At 42.6% G+C, this 17,830-nt stretch overlaps 1 protein-coding gene across 1 annotated transcript; it reads left to right on the top strand.

Annotated features, from left to right (window-relative positions):
• The first annotated feature begins 6,817 nt into the window (after window positions 1-6,817).
• On the top strand, window positions 6,818-17,447 carry cox18 (cytochrome c oxidase assembly factor COX18). Its single transcript, XM_023820979.2, has 7 exons — window positions 6,818-8,845; window positions 9,403-9,823; window positions 14,174-14,274; window positions 14,526-14,692; window positions 15,021-15,136; window positions 15,595-15,702; window positions 16,806-17,447. Coding segments are annotated over exons 1-7 (1,083 nt in total). The 5' UTR covers window positions 6,818-8,843; the 3' UTR covers window positions 16,974-17,447.
• Window positions 17,448-17,830: the final 383 nt, after the last annotated feature.

Here is a 17,830-nt window from a genome sequence, read left to right as displayed (position 1 = left end):
CCGGCGTGACACGCATGCAGAAATCTTACAGCAAGTCTATATTATTATTCCATAATAAACTTAAAATTAGCCACATCAAAGGCGCTGGGGTAGTTTGCAAACCATACGGACTATTTGCAAGGTAAACTGTTACATACAGTACAAGTAAATGCGTGTATATCTGTGTGCGGACTGGTCTCGAATTGAAAATCTCATTCCAGCCATCTGACCAAAGTTGGCAACCCTAGAATGAACCACACCGCTCCAGCCCACAGTGCAGCTGAAAGCCCCATACCGTTAACCTTTGCGTAATCTCACTATGCTGATGACAACGAGGACAAGTGGAGAGCAGAGACGCTGTAATATCATCTCGTTAGTTTTAGGTTTAATCTTACCTGATTCTAATTAGATATATCCTGGGGTTTACTAAAACTTCAAGTTAGCAACTAAATTCTAATTGCACTTTTACCTGTAAATTCATAGCATTCAAACTCTTATCGGTGTATTCTCTGTACACACTTTATTGTTTAAAATAATGTGAATGACTTACACTTAATATAATTCAGCTTCATTTAGGCATAGCTGTGAAAATAGTTCTTCAAATCCAGTAGGCTACTTTACATGCGTACATTTATGTACACAGAAGAGAATTTTATCCCAAGCAGGGCTGTACAGTGACTTTTCGAGGGGTAGACGCCTCCCCAGTAAAATTTGCTGACTGGGGGGGTCCCTCAGTAAAATCTGCACGATCCAAAACGTACTTGGCATCAGGGGTGCCATGGGGGGGGAGTTAGGATGACTCCAGGGAACCTAGAAAATTTGGAAAATAACTGGATTGGTCTGTACTGGGGGGCCCAATATGATATGCCTTCAGCAAGGTCTGCAAACTAGTCTAGTGGGTGCTCTTCTCATAACTCCATGAACAGTAACTGAAAAAGAGTTTTAATCGTATTGATGCTACTTCATTCATTTTATGTCATGTCTTCTTGGACCCATATATAAAATCTGTCAAAGCCTCCACAGTTACCAAAAACCAGAGAGATCTTTCAGTGAAGTGCTATTTTATGTAAGGTGGCAGACTTCTCCAAAAACCCTTGGTTTTCCAAGACAGAAAGCTCTGATTGAATGTTTAGATGGCCATATGTAACTCACTGATAAGATAAAGCACTATAGCTATATATGCAACTATGTTAAATCATAAAATATTGTATATTATAATAAATATCTCTAGAAAATATCCATCTACATTAGATTAACATAAACTAGAAGGCAATATTCAAATGATGAAAGATTAAATTGTGATTTATGGTATTATATAAGCAGAGATAAAAATATGTCTGCATCACATAGATGGAATAAAAAAAATCACTTTCTGTCACAGTGAGGAAAGAGAGTGTAGGACCTTATCTTGACTGTAACTGCACCACATAACCCAGTCTTTACCAGCACAATGAGCCTTCACCCTCTCAGGAAGATTTCAGCTGCACAGTGTAGTCAATTACGCAGTCAGCTCTGCTGATTGCTTAGATGTATGTAAGACCAATGGCATCAGTTCATAGCATTAGTGTATTAACAATAATATCAGGCACTTGTCATTCAGGCTACAACCTTGTAAAATAACACATAAATAAAATATTCAATTCTACATATTTATATGACAATGAAATCTGTGAGTAGTTTGAAAGCAAATATGAAGAAATTTTCCCGTTATCAGAGCAGGTAGCTGCTGCTCATCCTCTACACCAGTGTTTTCCAATTCGGTCCTCGGGGACCCACAGCCGGTCCACATTTTTGCTTCCTCCGTGCTCTCTACCAAAGAGGCCACATTTTGCTCCCTCCCAGCTCCCTGCCAAACAGTCCACATTTTGCTCCCTCCCAGCTCGCTACCAAACCGGCCACATTTTGCTCCCTCCCAGCTCTCTACCAAAGAGGCCACATTTTGCTCCCTCCCAGCTCCCTGCCAAACAGTCCACATTTTGCTCCCTCCCAGCTCGCTACCAAACCGGCCACATTTTGCTCCCTCCCAGCTCTCTACCAAAGAGGCCACATTTTGCTCCCTGCCAAACAGTCCACATTTTGCTCCCTCCCAGCTCTCTACCAAACCGGCCACATTTTGCTCCCTCCCAGCACCCTGCCAGACAGTCCACTTTTTTGCAAGACAGATCTGTCAGTCAGGCAAAGGGCATATATATGACATATACAGCAAAAACGTGGACTACCTGTGGGTCCCTGAGGACTGGAATAGGAAAGACTTCTCTACACCGTCAACTAGCTTTAAATGAACACTATATGTCAGTTGTGGCCATTATTTTATGTAATCAGTGATGACTAACTTCTTTTCTGATATAAGAATATTAGCCAAATATTGTCCTGCAAAAGTATCAGTAAAATATGACACCTGCCTCAACAGCGCCCCTTGCTGGTGGGGTTCTCTATTGGTAGAACGACAGACTGGCTAAAACCCGAACATAGATGCATCTACCAGGTGAATCACAGAGCTACGCTCAGCCAAATACATTTATTTAAAATTGTTTCTCTACATCAAACAATTTAGACCTAGGTCTACCAGCAGAGCTGATAATTCAACAGTCAATAGTCACTTCTCACTGCACAGTGAGAAGGAAACAGGGAAATACTACCATAGGCACTGATAGAATTATAGGGGCCCACAGAAAGAGGGGCCCCACAGAGAGTCGATGGGCCCCATCACGGGAGGATCAGCTATCGGTCTCTTAGTTTAAATTACCGATGCACATCGCATTGCATTATGGACCCCCAGACACCAAATGATATATGTGCCCTCTACCTGGACTTGCAAATCTGTCTTGCGCAATGTGTCCAATTTTTGAGTTCTCTTTTTTAATGACAAGGCTATAAAAGTTTATATTGCAGGGATATTTCACACAGATACATGGTACATCTGTAACATTTAACTGTTAAGGGTTAGAGGCTTCATTTGTCCACATGGACATGTGTACATAAACGAGGAGATGCCCCCCCCCCCCCCAAAAAAAAGAGAAAAAAATCTGGCACAGTGGCTATTATTTGAAGCTTATGCAACTGATCGTAGCAATTATTCTTAATCAAAAATATACAAAGAAGTGCCCTACATAATAAAGTGTGATTACATGATTAGAAAAGAATAAATATATAACAAATAATTATTTTCTTTGGGAGTACTTGTTAGTATCCATGAATTCATTAATGGATAATTCAGATTAATAAGAACATAAGAACTATACAAACGAGAGGAGGCCATTCGGCCCATCGAGCTCGCTTGGGGAGAACTTAACTAATAGCTCAGAGTTGTTAAAATCTTATCTAGCTCTGATTTAAAGGAACCCAAGGATTCAGCTAATATAAGGGTGTAATGAGTACCAAGTTCCACATGCCATTTGGAAAGTTGCTCTGGTTATAGCCCACAAAAGGCTATTCCAGTCCTGTATATTTTGTGTTGTACAGTCCCAGCAGGTGGCCAGACTGGTCCTTTGCAACATTCATAAAGAAAACATGCCAAAATATAAGAAATCAGCACATTTGTGCACCTCAGACAGCAATGAAAGGTCCGTTTTAAGCAGCCATAGCATTCCGGGCATGCTGATGATCTTACTCACTTCCCCAGCTATGGATCTCCTGTCATGGACTCAGCTGGAGCACAGATCAGCGGCCTCGTCCTGTTCCAGGCACCCACAGAGCCTCTGTGTGACACCACAAATACAGGTATGGCTCTTCATCCATTTAAAGTAGCTGCTTTTTCAATCAGGCACCCTAAGGGCAGTCCCCAGTTCACCTGAACAGCATGCCTTTGTACTGTATTACTGTATTGAAATTAACACAAGTAGCCAGAGAAATCAGCACAGAGTTGGGAAGAAACATACACATCACTGGGTCCACATTCGGTCCTGAACTCTAGAGCCGTGACAATCCATGCTGACATTCTGTCTACGTATGTGCACGCTACATTTATTCATGAAAACAGAACTCAGAAGGATTTATTTTTCTTGTAGCCTATTGTGAGAGAGCTAGTAAACTGTCTGTGGTAACATCTAGAGAAATAGAGAGGTCATTGTAAAGTGCCTTTTATGACCCAGGGTGGGCTGGCCAACTCATCTAAGTAATATAAAGCAATAAACAGACCATAAATCAGGGGCAGCCAGTCCTATCCACAAAGGGTCGTTATGTATGCAGGTATTTGGGATAACCTTTAGGTCAGCTGGTCAAACCCAGATGTGAGGCCTCTTCAGCCAGTCAGTCCTCTAATTACCTGACCTCCAGCAAAAACCCACATACCAAATGGCCCTTTCTGGATAAGATTACCCCCCCCCCCCCCCACCCGCCATAAACAGGGCTTCTTTACAACTTTCACAATGATTCCATAACCTTCTCAAACTCCCCTCTGTGATATGTGACCAAAAGGACTGGTGTTGTGTTTTTTATCGGAACCCTGCAGGGGGTCCAGCCTTAGTCGTAACTTTGATGTTGCAACAAAGACTGAATCTGAAGATCTACACAAGCAGCTTCTAACTCCTGATTTGACAGGGAAGGAAAAAAGATCACAAAAGATGCGTCATGATTCGTTAATGATGATCAAGCATGAGATCAGAATTTCACTTGCGTTATTCATTACTTGTTCCTTCAGTAGTTCATAAAGGTTTACATAACAGATATAGTAACAAATATAGTACTTGCTTGAGATAAAAGATGTGATTCTTCATTCATTAATGATGATCAAACTTGACCTGTTTGTAATTAACACTTAGTTTGTGGTAAATTAATTCCTAAGAAATAGCATAATACTACTGTACGTTACTTGTGTCCCCTCAAGTAAAGTGTTACCAGTTGAACATCTCAATCCGATATAAAGGGTATCACGACGTGGACTATCAGAACTCTCAAGGCAGGTTTTCTTACTGATACCGAGATTGCCGTGGTCACGACCATAGTTGGAAAGGTATGCAACAGAAGATAGCTGACAACAAAAAATGCATAGATCTACGGACAGTGTGATTGTTGTTAAGATAACTGTCTGATTGTAATTTCCAAACAAGTGCTTTGTGGTTTTCGTAATTATTATTAGTCTTTTTATTCATATCCTTAGTACCATTTTTAAAATAAAAAATAAACCTTCACTCTTCATAACCCATCGAATATTCCTTCATCCACCTCTCTCTGTCTGTCTGTCTGTCTCTCTCTCTCTCTCTCTCTCTCACACACACACACACACAAGTTTGTAATTATATATTTGTGGGGACTCCCCATTCATTTCTATGGAGAAAACTCTAATCCCAACATGAGGACCTAACCCCTACTGTAAGGAAAAGTAGTAAAGATGCCCCAATGTTCTTGGTTAATCATTTGAATACAGACAGTGTTAGCAAGTTATGATCATGGGGGAAGTCAGGGAGAGAATAGGGGTTCCAGTCTAGGGTGCTAAGGAAGATAATTCAATTGACAGAGGCCAGAGAAGTGGCTGAGCTACCATTTGCTCTCACGGGAAATCCCCGTCCTGTCCTGTCCCGTCCCTGCCTCAGGATCCTCACCCTCCAGGGGATCACTCTTTATATGTAAATTCACTCACAACACCTACACACAGCACCTTGTTGGGGGGGGGGCTTTTGGGGTATAAAGGGGGGTGAAGAACTGCCCTTAATTTGTACTTGAGCTGCCTTTCAGTACCCGGTGTGTGTCTACACTGTATTACATTATATTATTTTTTCTGTTCAATAAACCACCGTTTTTCTGAAACTGGTACCCATTACACCCTTATATTTGCTGAAAATACTATTTACACGAAGTGGATAGAGTAGAATAAATGGACTAATGACCATAATAACCCAATGAAATAGACATGTTCAGTAAAATGTGGTATAAATAATGGACTATCAATACACACCACTTGATTTTCAGACTATGTATTTCTATACACCTTTATTAAAAATTGGCACTGTGTATGTGTCAGGGTTAGTCCCTGTTGTCCCATTCTGTGTCCCTTCCCCATTTGGCCAGTAGGCGTTGCTGGTCATCCTGTCCTATGTGTTGTCAGTCTTTCCTGTCTTCCTCTGTTCCCTGTCAGCCATGTGAATCCTTCTGTCCTTCTGTTCGAATCCCACCTCTGTATTTGTTCCTAGTGTTTTCATTTGTATGAGTTTTTCTAGTTCCCGTGTCTGGTGATTTTCTTGTATTCTGTTTTGGTTTCTTGCTTTGAGCCTTAGTTTTGTTACTCCCAGTGTTTAGATTCTGTTTTTCCTGTTTTCTTGGTTAGTTCATGTTTCCCTGTTTTAGTTCCTTTGAGTTAATTATTAGTTTCAGCTGTTGCCTGTTTTTGTGCCTGCCCTTCTGTGTTTACCTGATTGCTCGTTGCCCAGCCCCCTCCTGGATTGGTTAATTGTCAGTCTCACCTGTCCTGTGTTAGTCTTGTTACCCAGTTTTAGTTTCAGTATTTAAGTCCCTGCTTCTGTTCAGTTCCCCAGTGGTTCGTTGATTTTTGAATATTTGTGATTCTATAGGTGTTAGATGTGTGTTTTGCTTACCTGACCTGTTTTTGTTATTAGTCTTTTTTTATTCCCATTAATTTTTTGACCCCTCGTGGTCCTTTGTTTTGTTAGTGTTTTCAGTTCATTTAATAAACCCCGTTTTTGTCCTTGGAGCCGCAAGTGGATTGTCTTCCATTTGTGCCTGCACCATGCCTCGTTCTCGTGCCTGACCCGCCCCGTTCCGTGACAGTATGTTCACCACCAGTGACCGTAATAGAGCGACCGCTATTGGACATGAAGTACACAAACGAACATTCAAATGTTAATTGCGATTCCAAAGTAATTTGGAAAACCAATGGGCATGGAAGAGTTATCAACTCAAAATGCTGAACCGATGTCTCGTTAAACAGAGACCGCCACTTTTCGTAGATTATGAATAAGATTTAGCACATATAGAGAAAGGGTTCGAAATGCATAAATGATCGGTCTGCATCTCTGCGTGTGGACATCTAAAGCCTGTGATTAAAAACTACCTGGCTTGCTTGTTGAGAGCTATTACAGCCGGAAGACTGCGCATGGAATATACAGCTAACTTTAATGCACTAACAGGATTATCCTGGGCAAGCCATTTCTAGTTAGGGAAAGTAATACACCGACTTCTTCCATTTGATTGAGCTAAATAATGTCCTTTTGTACGGACGACTAATAGTATTGTCCTGAGTAGCCCTTAACATATTACACCGAATTTTACCCGGTTAGCAAAACATACCGAAAGCCATTTTCGAGCACATACGATCATACAAAATTTTACCGATCGAGCACCTGCACCCCCCAAAAAGTCTCTGCAAAACTCTGGTTAAGAGTATAGCGTATAAAGCAAGTTTACTGTGCATGGTTGACAGTGTTTGGCAGGTGTACTGGCCTCATAACAGAGAGCAACGTGGCATTTGATTATGGCGCACATTTGCCGTGTTTCCACAAACTTATGCAATATCTTACCCTTTATTTTCATCCAGATTTGCATTAATTTCTCACTGAGATCCTGTATTGACAAGTGAGTTGAAACACTCCATAAAGCCTCCTTCAGCACATCCCAAAGACCTTCAATGAGGTTAAGGTCACAACTCTGAGGTGACCAAGTCATGCGTGAAAATGATTCCTCATACTCCCTGAACCACTCTTTGACAATTCGAACCCAATGAATCTTGGCATTCTTGTCCTGGAATATGCCCATGCCAACAGGGAAGAGAAAAATCTGTTGATGTTGGATGGAGGTGTAACCTGGCCATTCAGTAGATTCAGGTACTCAGTTGACTTCACTTTATTGCTGCATAACGTTGCTGAGCTGTAATAATGATCCAATCATTGGCTCTTAAGTATTTGCTGATATAAATTCAAATGGCGACCTTTTTTTTGGCCGAGCAGTATATTAAATGTATAATAAATCTGATGAGCGAGTAAATAAAATCTGTTCTATAATAGAATTATTAATGCTGAATGACAGACTTTGCATCCACTGAGGACCGAGTTAAACTGTCTGTCTTGCAACTGAAGATGCAGTGTAATCACTCTGAAGTAATTTCTTGAGTTTCTGAAAATTTCTGCTCTGCTGCATACTTTGGATGATATTTATATATTTCCTGTGATCCACGATTAACCGCTGACAGCAGAGTACGTTTAGCAATCTAATCTCCCACTGTCACGTGTTTCTCTATGATATCTGCAATTCACTGAATTGTCAACAGATGTCTCTAAGCATGCGTAATACAAACAGCTAAACAAAAAAAATTAATTTCTCCAGTTAATATTATCAATTAAACAAAATGTGAATTTTTTAAGTACGTATACCCAATATACATCTTGTGAGGAACCACCTTTATGTCAGATAAAAAACTATAAGCTAGACTCCTTTATTACCGTGCTTTAGTCGGGTTTACTGCGTGCTGACAGACAGACTCACAGCGTCACCTAGTGAGCACGAGAGTGAACAGGAAATTACAAATAGGAATTACTTTACAACATCACACCACAGCACACAATCAGCCCTATAAGAAAAAAACACAACTCTGTGAGTCAAAGTAACTGGAACCAAAAATACCATCACAGTTAGTCTTGCTTTTTTTTTTCTTTTTACAAACTTTTTATAAACTCTTAAGTACCTAACAAAAACGGAACAAAGCACATGATTCTGAAGTCAATATGCTAACAGGGGCATGCAGTTGAACGGACCTTCAAGCCCAAGGCGCATGATCCTACGTCATCTTTACGCGCCTTTAGCTGAAGGTGGGCTGCAAATGTGTTTCTTGACAGTTCATAGCTGGTGGATTTTAACGAATTAAATGTTCGATTCACTTAATTAGCAAACGTCTGAGGTTATAAAGCAAATCTAAAATGTGAGTATTCTGATGTTTTAGACATTTAGTTCGATCTTTCTTTTCCTTTTCCACGTTACTTAAAATTTTATTGAATTGTACGATTTTATCGACTGTCATGTTCCATTAAGTGAAATGAATCTTGCTAGTTAACCTCTCCGAAAATTAAAGCTCAACACGTCTGATTTAACATGCGTTTTATTTTGACCTCTATTTTTTCTGCGTCCTCCTTTTATTACATATGTATGCTATGCTATCAATTATACCTTAAAGCTTAACATAACCGTTAACGTCCGCATCTTTTGAAGATCTTTTGTTGAAGGTTTTTGTTGAAGTGTGACAGTATAACTTGTATATATTTTGCTGCTATTTTATCTCTAAAGGCTTAATGTTTCTCTGCATAAAAGGAAAAAATGTTAACGCAGCAAATTGTAAGGATTTTAATCGGTTTGTTATTACATATTACGACTTTTTAAAATACTACTGTTATTTCAATACTTGTTTTGTTGACATAATATCCTGTAGTTCAATAATCTCACAATCCTTTTAGCACAATAAATGATTGTGTCACTTTTCAGGACTCCAGCACCTTTGTATGCAGTTGTGTGTCATAGCACAACCAGATTGGTGTTAGCTGCATGCTCAAGGACCTGCCATGCTCGATGGCTGAAAATAAAGCCCCTGGTCACAAGCTCCACATACGCATCGCTGACCAGCCGACACAGTGCGTTGGGCGAGCGGGGCAGTGAAGACCACATGTGCTACCGCCGCACCGCAGATGTGCTGCATCTACCGAGCCGCAACCTGACCACAGGCCAGCCCGGCTGGTACGAGAGCATGGCCAACTCCCAGCCAATCCACCTGACCGAGCAACTACTGGTGACAGTGCAGCAGGCCACTGGGCTGCCCTGGTGGGCCAGCATTATCTGCACCACTGCAGCTTTGAGGACGGCTGTCACCCTCCCTCTGGCAGTCTACCAAATGGTCATCATCGCCAAGGTCTGTGCTGCATGTGAGAGCTGGACAGGACTTAGAGCAGGGTTATTCAACTCACGGTCCTCGAGGTCTGAGCACTGCTGGTTTTCCAGCCTTCCTTTACCTGTCAGTCAGGTGTGAAGCCTCTGACCAATCAGAATCAGTAATTATTAAACAACTACCTGGGAGAACTGAAAACACGGCCTGGATTTGGAATCGAGGTCCAGAGTTGAAGAACCCTGACTTAGAGGAATGTGCAGTATGTCTCAGGGCCTTTTGTGTTGGGCGTCCAAACAAAGTTCTGGTGGTGGGGTATTTTCACACCATGTTGTAATGTTTAGTCAGTTTACTTTTTTAATATGAATGAAGATGAAAGGTGAGAATCTATGCGCATTGTATTTTTTCCCTTGTCTCTTATCCTGGTCCTTTTTATTGTTCTTAATTCTGTGTTAAATTACCCTTGACACTTTAATGTCTGTGGGAGCCAGCGACTGAATGCTTTATATACATTATATGGAGAAAAGTATTGGGACACCTGCCCAATACACCTACAGGAACTTTTATGACATCCCATTCTAAATCTATAGGCATCAGTATGGAGTTGGTCCCCCCCCCTATGCAGCTGTAACAGCTGCCAATCTTCTAGGAAGGCTTTCCGCAAGATTTGAGTGTGTCTGTGGGAATTTTTGCTCATTCGTCCAAGTTCTTCCACACTAACTCAACCAACCATGCCTTTATGGACCTTGCTTTGTGCCCTGGGGCACAGTCATGCTGGAGCAGAAAGGAGCCTTCCCCAAACTGTTCCCACAAATTTGGAAGCATAGAATTGTCCGAAATGTTTTGGCATGCTGAAGCATTAGGAGTTCCCTTCCCTGGAACTAAGGGGCCTAGCTTACCCCTGAAAAACAACCCCACACCATAATTCCCTCCTCCACCAAACTTTACAGTTGGCCCAAAGCAGTCAGACAGGTAATGTTCTCTTGGCATCCACCAAACCCAGACTCATGCATCAGACTGCCAGACAGAGAAGTGTGATTCATCATTCCACAAAACACGTTTCCACTGCTTCAGAGTCCAGTGGCAGCGTGCTTTACAGCAGTCCATCCAAAGCTTGGCATTGCTCTTAGTGATCTGAGCCACGGAAGCTCATTCCATTAAGCTCCCTGCGTACAGTTTTTGTGCTGGTATTAATGCCAGAGGAAGTTTGGAACGCTACAATAATTGAGTCAACCAACAGAGCGTTGGCAACTTTTGTCAGGGCAAATGACAAAAGGGTCCTGTCACGCTAATAACCAGCCGCAACAAAAATGCCCAATCTCCTTGGTCTGTTTTTACTTCCAGTTATTTATTCACCCGAAGGATACATTTTACAAAGCGAAAGTAACCCAGACACCAAGTTAGCACTACTGGTCGTGGCAACGACCGGACAACCACGGGCAATATCATATGGAAACAAATGCTGCTGTGCTCCGAGAGATCCCCCTCCAGCAAGCCGGGCCCCCTTTAAAAACACCGCACCGGCTGGACGGCCAACCGGAACAACAGGCGGAGTCATCGATCCTCCAATCCGGTCCCGACACGTCTGCCTGTTACAAGGGAAAAATAGAACACGCGCGAAGAGCCCAGAGCACCCCCACTCTCATCCCAAACCATGCGGGACGTAACACCCCCATCACCAAATACAACATCCTATGCAAACTAGCTCAGACATGTACGCCGCGCGAGATAACGCATCCGCCAAAACATTATCGCTGCCTCGGTTACATCTTATCTCCAAATCAAACCCCTGGAGATACAACGACCATTACATAATATGCTGGTTGGCGTTGCTCATGTGAGATAAAAATGTTAACGGGTTATGATCCGTAAAAACCAAGACAGGAAGCGAGGTAGAGCCCACATATACTTCAAAATACTGCAGTGCAAGCAACAGAGCCAATGTCTCCTTCTCGATGGTGCTGTAATTCTTCTGGTGTTTTAAGAACTTCTTTGAAAAGTAACAAACAGGGGTGGTCTATACCACTACTATCCTCTTGTAAGAGCACAGCACTGGCTCCAGTGGCACTGGCATCTACTTCCAGCTTGAATGGCCGTTGAAAATCAGGAGCTGAAAGAACAGGGGCACTACACAGAATAGCTTTTATACAGTCTGGCAATCATTAGTCCACTCAAAAGTGCTAGATGCACCAAGCAAGTTCGTAAGGGGTAAAACCACATCAGAAAAATTCCTGCAAAACCCGCAATAGTATCCAGCCATCCCTAAAAACCTGCGGAGTTCTCTTTTTGTAGTAGGAACTACAAAATCAGCCATAGCCTGGATTTTAGCCAAAACAGGGCGAACTTCGCCGTGACCAACCTGCTTCCCTAAATAGGAAACGGTGGCTTTTCCAAATTCACACTTTGCCAGGTTTAGAGTAAGGCATGCAGACGAGTAAAGACCACCTGAAGATCCGTAACATGTTCTTCCCAAGTGGAAGAATAAATCACGATATCATCGAGATACGCTTCACAGCGAGGAACCCCAGACAAAACTATATGCATTAGACGCTGAAACGTAGCAGGTGCATTTTTAAGCCCAAAGGCCATAACCGAATACTGCATAAAGTCGTCGGGTGTGACAAAAGCAGACATTTCAGCTGCTCGAGGTGTTAACGGTACTTGCCAATAGCCTTTAAGCAAGTCCAATTTAGTCACAAAGCGAGCTGAGCCCACCTTGTCCACACAGTCCTCCATGCGAGGCACTTGCTGACCCCATTCTGTTACTTTAAATCAGGGCTGCTCATTCCTGCCCCTGGAGATCTACCACCCTGCCGAGCTTAGGTACAGCCCTAATTTAACACACCTGATACAGATAATCAGGCCCTTCAGTAGCATGTTAGTAGTATGTTGTATGGAGTATGTAGTATGTTGAAGCTAAGTTGGCTCTAATACTGAAATGCTACTTGCCTGCCTGATTATCTGTATCAGGTGTGATAACTTAGTGCTGCACCTAATCTCTGCAGGGGGGTGAATCTCCAGGGGCAGGAATGAGCAGCCCTGCTTTCCATGGTCTGGCACTTTGTGGCTGAGTTGCTCTTCCTAAAATCTTCCACTTTGCAATAATATCACTCACACTTGACCGTAAAATATCTAGCAGGGAAAAAATTTTGCAAACTGACTTATTGCAAAGGTGGCATCCCTTGACAGTACCACGCTTGAATTCACTGAGCTCTTCAGAATGACACATTCTTTCACAATTGTTTGTAAACCTGACTGCATGGCTAGGTGCTTGATTTTATTCACCTCTGCCTATGGTTCTCATTGAAACACCTGAATTCAATGATGAAGAGGTGTATCCCAATACGTTCGTCCATATAGTGTATATACAGGGGCCACAATTTAGACCAAGTAGGTTATTGTAGCCTTAGTCTTTATAGGAAAATACATTTTTGATCCATACGTGTACAGTTTGTGGGTGGCTGTTGTAATGCATCTCATTAGTGGTTGCCTGTTGCTTTTGATTAATCTTTTATTTGACTTGTTTTCTTCTCCCGCTTGGATTGTTCTAGCAATGCTTTGAGAAAGTTACTACTGGGTCGCCAATCAGAGGGTTCAGACATGTCTCTGGAAAGAATGAACTCCTCTCTAATGGATGCTGTAGTGTTGCCTGTCCACCCAGCATCCCCTCTGGCTCCTTTGCTTACTTTTCGGCTGTGCAGAAGTATGAGAGGCATCTGCAGGAGGGACGGGAAACAGGCTTGGTCTGAGTAAACACTGACCCCCTTTCCCCCCCACCCCCGCTTGTTCAAGGCCTTCAGCTGTGGGAGGGGATGTTTCTGGCCTCTGTCCGTGCTGTCCTTCCGTGGGAGGATTCGCTGCAGTCCCCCCCCCCCGGCTCTGTTCTCTGTACAGTGTTCCGCAAGAATCCTCCTGACAGAGATTTTGTAGACAAAACTGTATCTCCCTCAAGGCTGCTGGTTTTGAATTGTTTTGCTAATTACTGGCTAAACATTTTAGTAATGTCTAAGGACACTCACGTCATTTTCTTAAGGGGAGACTGAAACCTCAGTCTCACACCATTGTCTTTAATCTTGGCTGTGTTATCCAGTGAGGTGACGGGGTGCCGGACTGTACTGGGACAATGCAGAACTGTAAATGCTATATTGCATTGTCAGTTCTGTTGAAATGTAGAATCGTGACCCCACTTAAAATGCTTTTGTTTTACTTTGCAGGATGAAATCACAATAAAAAATGATTTAGACAGCTGGACCATAGCAACATTAGAGGTTGAATCAGTCATGAAAAAGAACTTGATTAATTCGGTGTGATGTTTGGCAAAGCAGCCTGGGTGCTCTGCCAGACTAAATAACCTCTTCCACTGTTGCCTTCAGCTAGGTTGAGGGTCTGCAAGTGGAGATCGCAGGACTGGCCAAGCGCCTGAGCTATGAAGTCTCCATACGGGCAAAGCAGCAGGGCTGGTCGGAGAAGACCTGTCGGTAAGGGCTGACTGCTGCTTCAGAAGGTGCTGAGGCTGGCTGATTTGCAGTAACCTTCAGAAGGCTTCAGCCATCTTTATATAGATTGATAGAACCCTTTGTCCAAGTATCTCCGTTCTACTCAAATTATGTCCCCTAGCTGACCTAATTGTGATACTTCCTGGATTGGAATGGCACCCAGAACCAGCCCAGTGCCACGGCTGCCCGTCCTTCCACCTCAGGCTTTTCAACCCTCATCCCTGAACCACCAGGTACCACTTCAAGAAGAACCTGCGGCGGATCGTGTCTGAGCTGTATGTGCGGGACAACTGCCACCCGTTCAAGGCCAGCCTGCTGGTGTGGGTGCAGCTGCCCATGTGGGTGAGCCTGTCGCTGGCCCTGAGAAACCTCAGCACAGGCCGGGCAGGTTCTCCGTCAGGTGAGCCTCCTCTCTGCAGCTTCCAGGTGTCTTCAGCAGGGCACAAGAACCTCCTTCCATACTCAGTAAGGATAACTCTCACCAGCAGCTGAAACAACAAAGATCATCTTGTTGTACTTATATGACACTGTCATACGCACATATCACATCTCCTGCCCTCCTGGTAAATATAGTAATTGAAACATAGTTGGACACTGACATTTCAAAGAATTGGACAGGGGACAGACCAGTTGTGGGTACCAATACTGATAAACCAAAAAAAAACCTCTCTTCCCTGCTTACTTGGATACAGTAATCTGTGTAACTGATAGGGAAAATGCTCTCTCAGCCATCCAGGAGGAGCTGGCAGCAGGGGGCGCTCTTTGGTTTCCAGATCTCACCCTCCCTGACTCTACCTGGGTGATGCCTGTGTCCCTGGGGCTCATCAACCTCCTCATTATAGAGGTGACGCCCCTGATTGGCCAGTACTCTTCTTGTTCTGGCTGATAGGCTGTTTATGTTTTTTCTAATATGAGTGAATATGTTAAGCATGTCCAGCTAACAGAAGTGTCACCATTTTACTGACTCTCTAAAAGAGGTTTTTAGTGTAGTCAAGCCAGAGGCTTTTTAAGATTTTTTAAATTTTTTTATTGGAATCTAATCTTAAGCATCTTAGATGGCTTTAACTATTTATAATGTATTAGTTATTTAATCTTTAATCTGTCTTATATTGAATATAACCCTAGCAGCTGGCATGGTGTTAAGTGTCAATATAACAACAGTGTCACTTTAATTTAACTGCTCAGTTAGTCTAACTAGTTTTTTTTTTTTTTTTTGTAATTTAAAGCTCACCTTATGTACATTCGGTTTTGTATTTGTGTGATCAGGCTTTTAGTTTTGTTTTTTTTCCCGCCCACCATCAGATGTTTGCTCTCAGGAGACCAGAAGTTTCTAAATTCCAGAAGTTTGTGACAAACTTTTTACGGGGGATCTCCGTGGCGATGATTCCCATCGCTGCCACTGTGCCCTCGGTAGGCCCCGCAGTCCCGTCGTGCACATCACCACACAGAGCTGCTCATCTATCGTACACATCACCACACAGGGCTGCTCATCTACCGTGCACATCACCACACAGGGCTGCTCATCTACCGTGCACATCACCACACAGGGCTGCTCATCTATCCTGCACATCACCACACAGGGCTGCTCATCTACCCTGCACATCACCACACAGGGCTGCTCATCTGCCCTGCACATCACCACACAGGGCTGCTCATCTGCCCTGCACATCACCACACAGGGCTGCTCATCTACCCTGCACATCACCACACAGGGCTGCTCATCTACCCTGCACATCACCACACAGGGCTGCTCATCTACCCTGCACATATCTACAAAACAGCGAGTGGCAGCGCTCGATCTCTGAGATGGCAGGAAAGAAGTTGGAGCACTGTAGAGCTTTTATTGGTTCTCAGCCTGTGCCTATGTGGTTCGATACTCCTTTCATTTGAACTAGACCATCACAACTACTGCTCCAGCTGCTCTGATGTTCTTACTAAAGAAAAAAATCAAGTCAACCAAGCAGGTAGAATTACCAGCTCTGACCCATTATTATAGTTTTGATTTATTAATTTGTGCATTTTAGTTTTTATTGGTTTTTCATTTTAAATAAACTGTAACAAAACATTCATAGTTTCCATGAATGTTCATAATTCCAGCTGCAACATGTTACTGTTTTCAATGAGTGCTTCCCAAGTAATGCCACCAACAGCTAAATAATTTTTTAAAAACTACCACCTGTCTACTAGTAATTCACAAAATGATGCTTCGTGAACCATTTTCTGTACTTTTTGCCCCCACTAGATGGTGGTCTCTGTCCAAAAAACGGCACGAAGCATACCCCAAAGCAAAACGAGCGCACCATGTAGTGGTTTAAATTTTTTTTCACAAAGCTGTATTTTGTCCATCACTGCTGTCTACCACTCTTTTATATAGGGCACTAAATTGTATAAATCTAATTAGCATAGAGTTGATTTACTGTTAATTTACTGTATCATTTATTATGCTGGTCTTACCTGTAGCAGACTGTCTTGTACATGTGTCCTGATTTCTGTGCTCTCCTCTTTCCCCACAGTCCATGACCGTGTACTGGCTAAGCTCCAGCTGCGTGGGACTGGTCCACAACCTGGTACTGCGCTCCCCGCGGTTCCGCCAGCTCTGTCGGGTCCCAGCCACTCGCTCAGATTCAGACACACCATACAGGGACATGGCTGCTGCCTTTGTTGCAAAATACCTCAAGTAAAGCAGCCTCCCACCAGCAGGGGGCAGTGATGACCAGACCAAGAACTCAGGGGATGCCCTGCAAAAAGGACCTTCTTATGGGGTGCTCCTCTTAGTTTTAAACTTGATTGGGTTCTTTATAACTAAGGTGCTCAACAATTAATTCTGACCTGGGTTTGGTAACATGGCCAGTCAAGATTTATCAGTGGCTGATCACCACCCACAGTCCCATGTTAATGGCTAATTCAGTCCAGCCTGATGACCATTTGTGGTTGCCATTATCATCCCTGTTTGTGCACAGTAATAGGATCTATCACCTAAATGTTAGGCAGTGGACTCCAGGCTAAGGGCCTGAAATTGAATCTTTAAAAATATTACATTTGAAAAATAATTTAAATACCTTGTGAGGAATGTAATTACTAAGTGTTCATACTGGTACGTTGGTTGAATTTAGTGTGATTTATGAAAGTATATCTAATAAAATTACTTTTTTTTTCATGTGAATTGATTATTCCCTTTTTCACACAACCAATCATGAGATCGTTTTTTTTGTTCACTAATTGAAATATAAAAGCATTTTTCATATGCAACTTAGTGATTAAATCAGATGTTTTGTGATTCTCTTTAGATGTACGGATTATAATTTGTGTAAAATTTTGCATGTCATATGTTGCAGAAACCTATTATGTATACTGCTGCAGTTTAAATATTAATGGCGTATTTCTAATGGTACAATTATATACTGTAAATACACGATAATAGCATGAATGCCGGTGTTATGCCGAAAAAGGTATCCCTGCCGTAGAATGCATGCCTGTCTCTAAATGACCGATTGATCGCTGATCTGAAACGAGTTGAGCTACTTTGTCGAGTAAAGGC

The sequence above is a fragment of the Paramormyrops kingsleyae genome, chromosome 12 (assembly GCF_048594095.1).
Source record: "Paramormyrops kingsleyae isolate MSU_618 chromosome 12, PKINGS_0.4, whole genome shotgun sequence".
Taxonomy (NCBI): domain Eukaryota; kingdom Metazoa; phylum Chordata; class Actinopteri; order Osteoglossiformes; family Mormyridae; genus Paramormyrops; species Paramormyrops kingsleyae.
This window is presented reverse-complemented; position numbering and strand designations above follow the sequence as displayed.

Excerpts from the sequence above, each read along its gene's own strand:
- cox18 (XM_023820979.2), top strand. Across the intron at positions 14,275-14,525 it reads TGGTCGGAGAAGACCTGTCG|GTACCACTTCAAGAAGAACC; the intron begins GTAAGGGCTGAC and ends CTGAACCACCAG. Across the intron at positions 15,703-16,805 it reads TCGCTGCCACTGTGCCCTCG|TCCATGACCGTGTACTGGCT; the intron begins GTAGGCCCCGCA and ends CTTTCCCCACAG.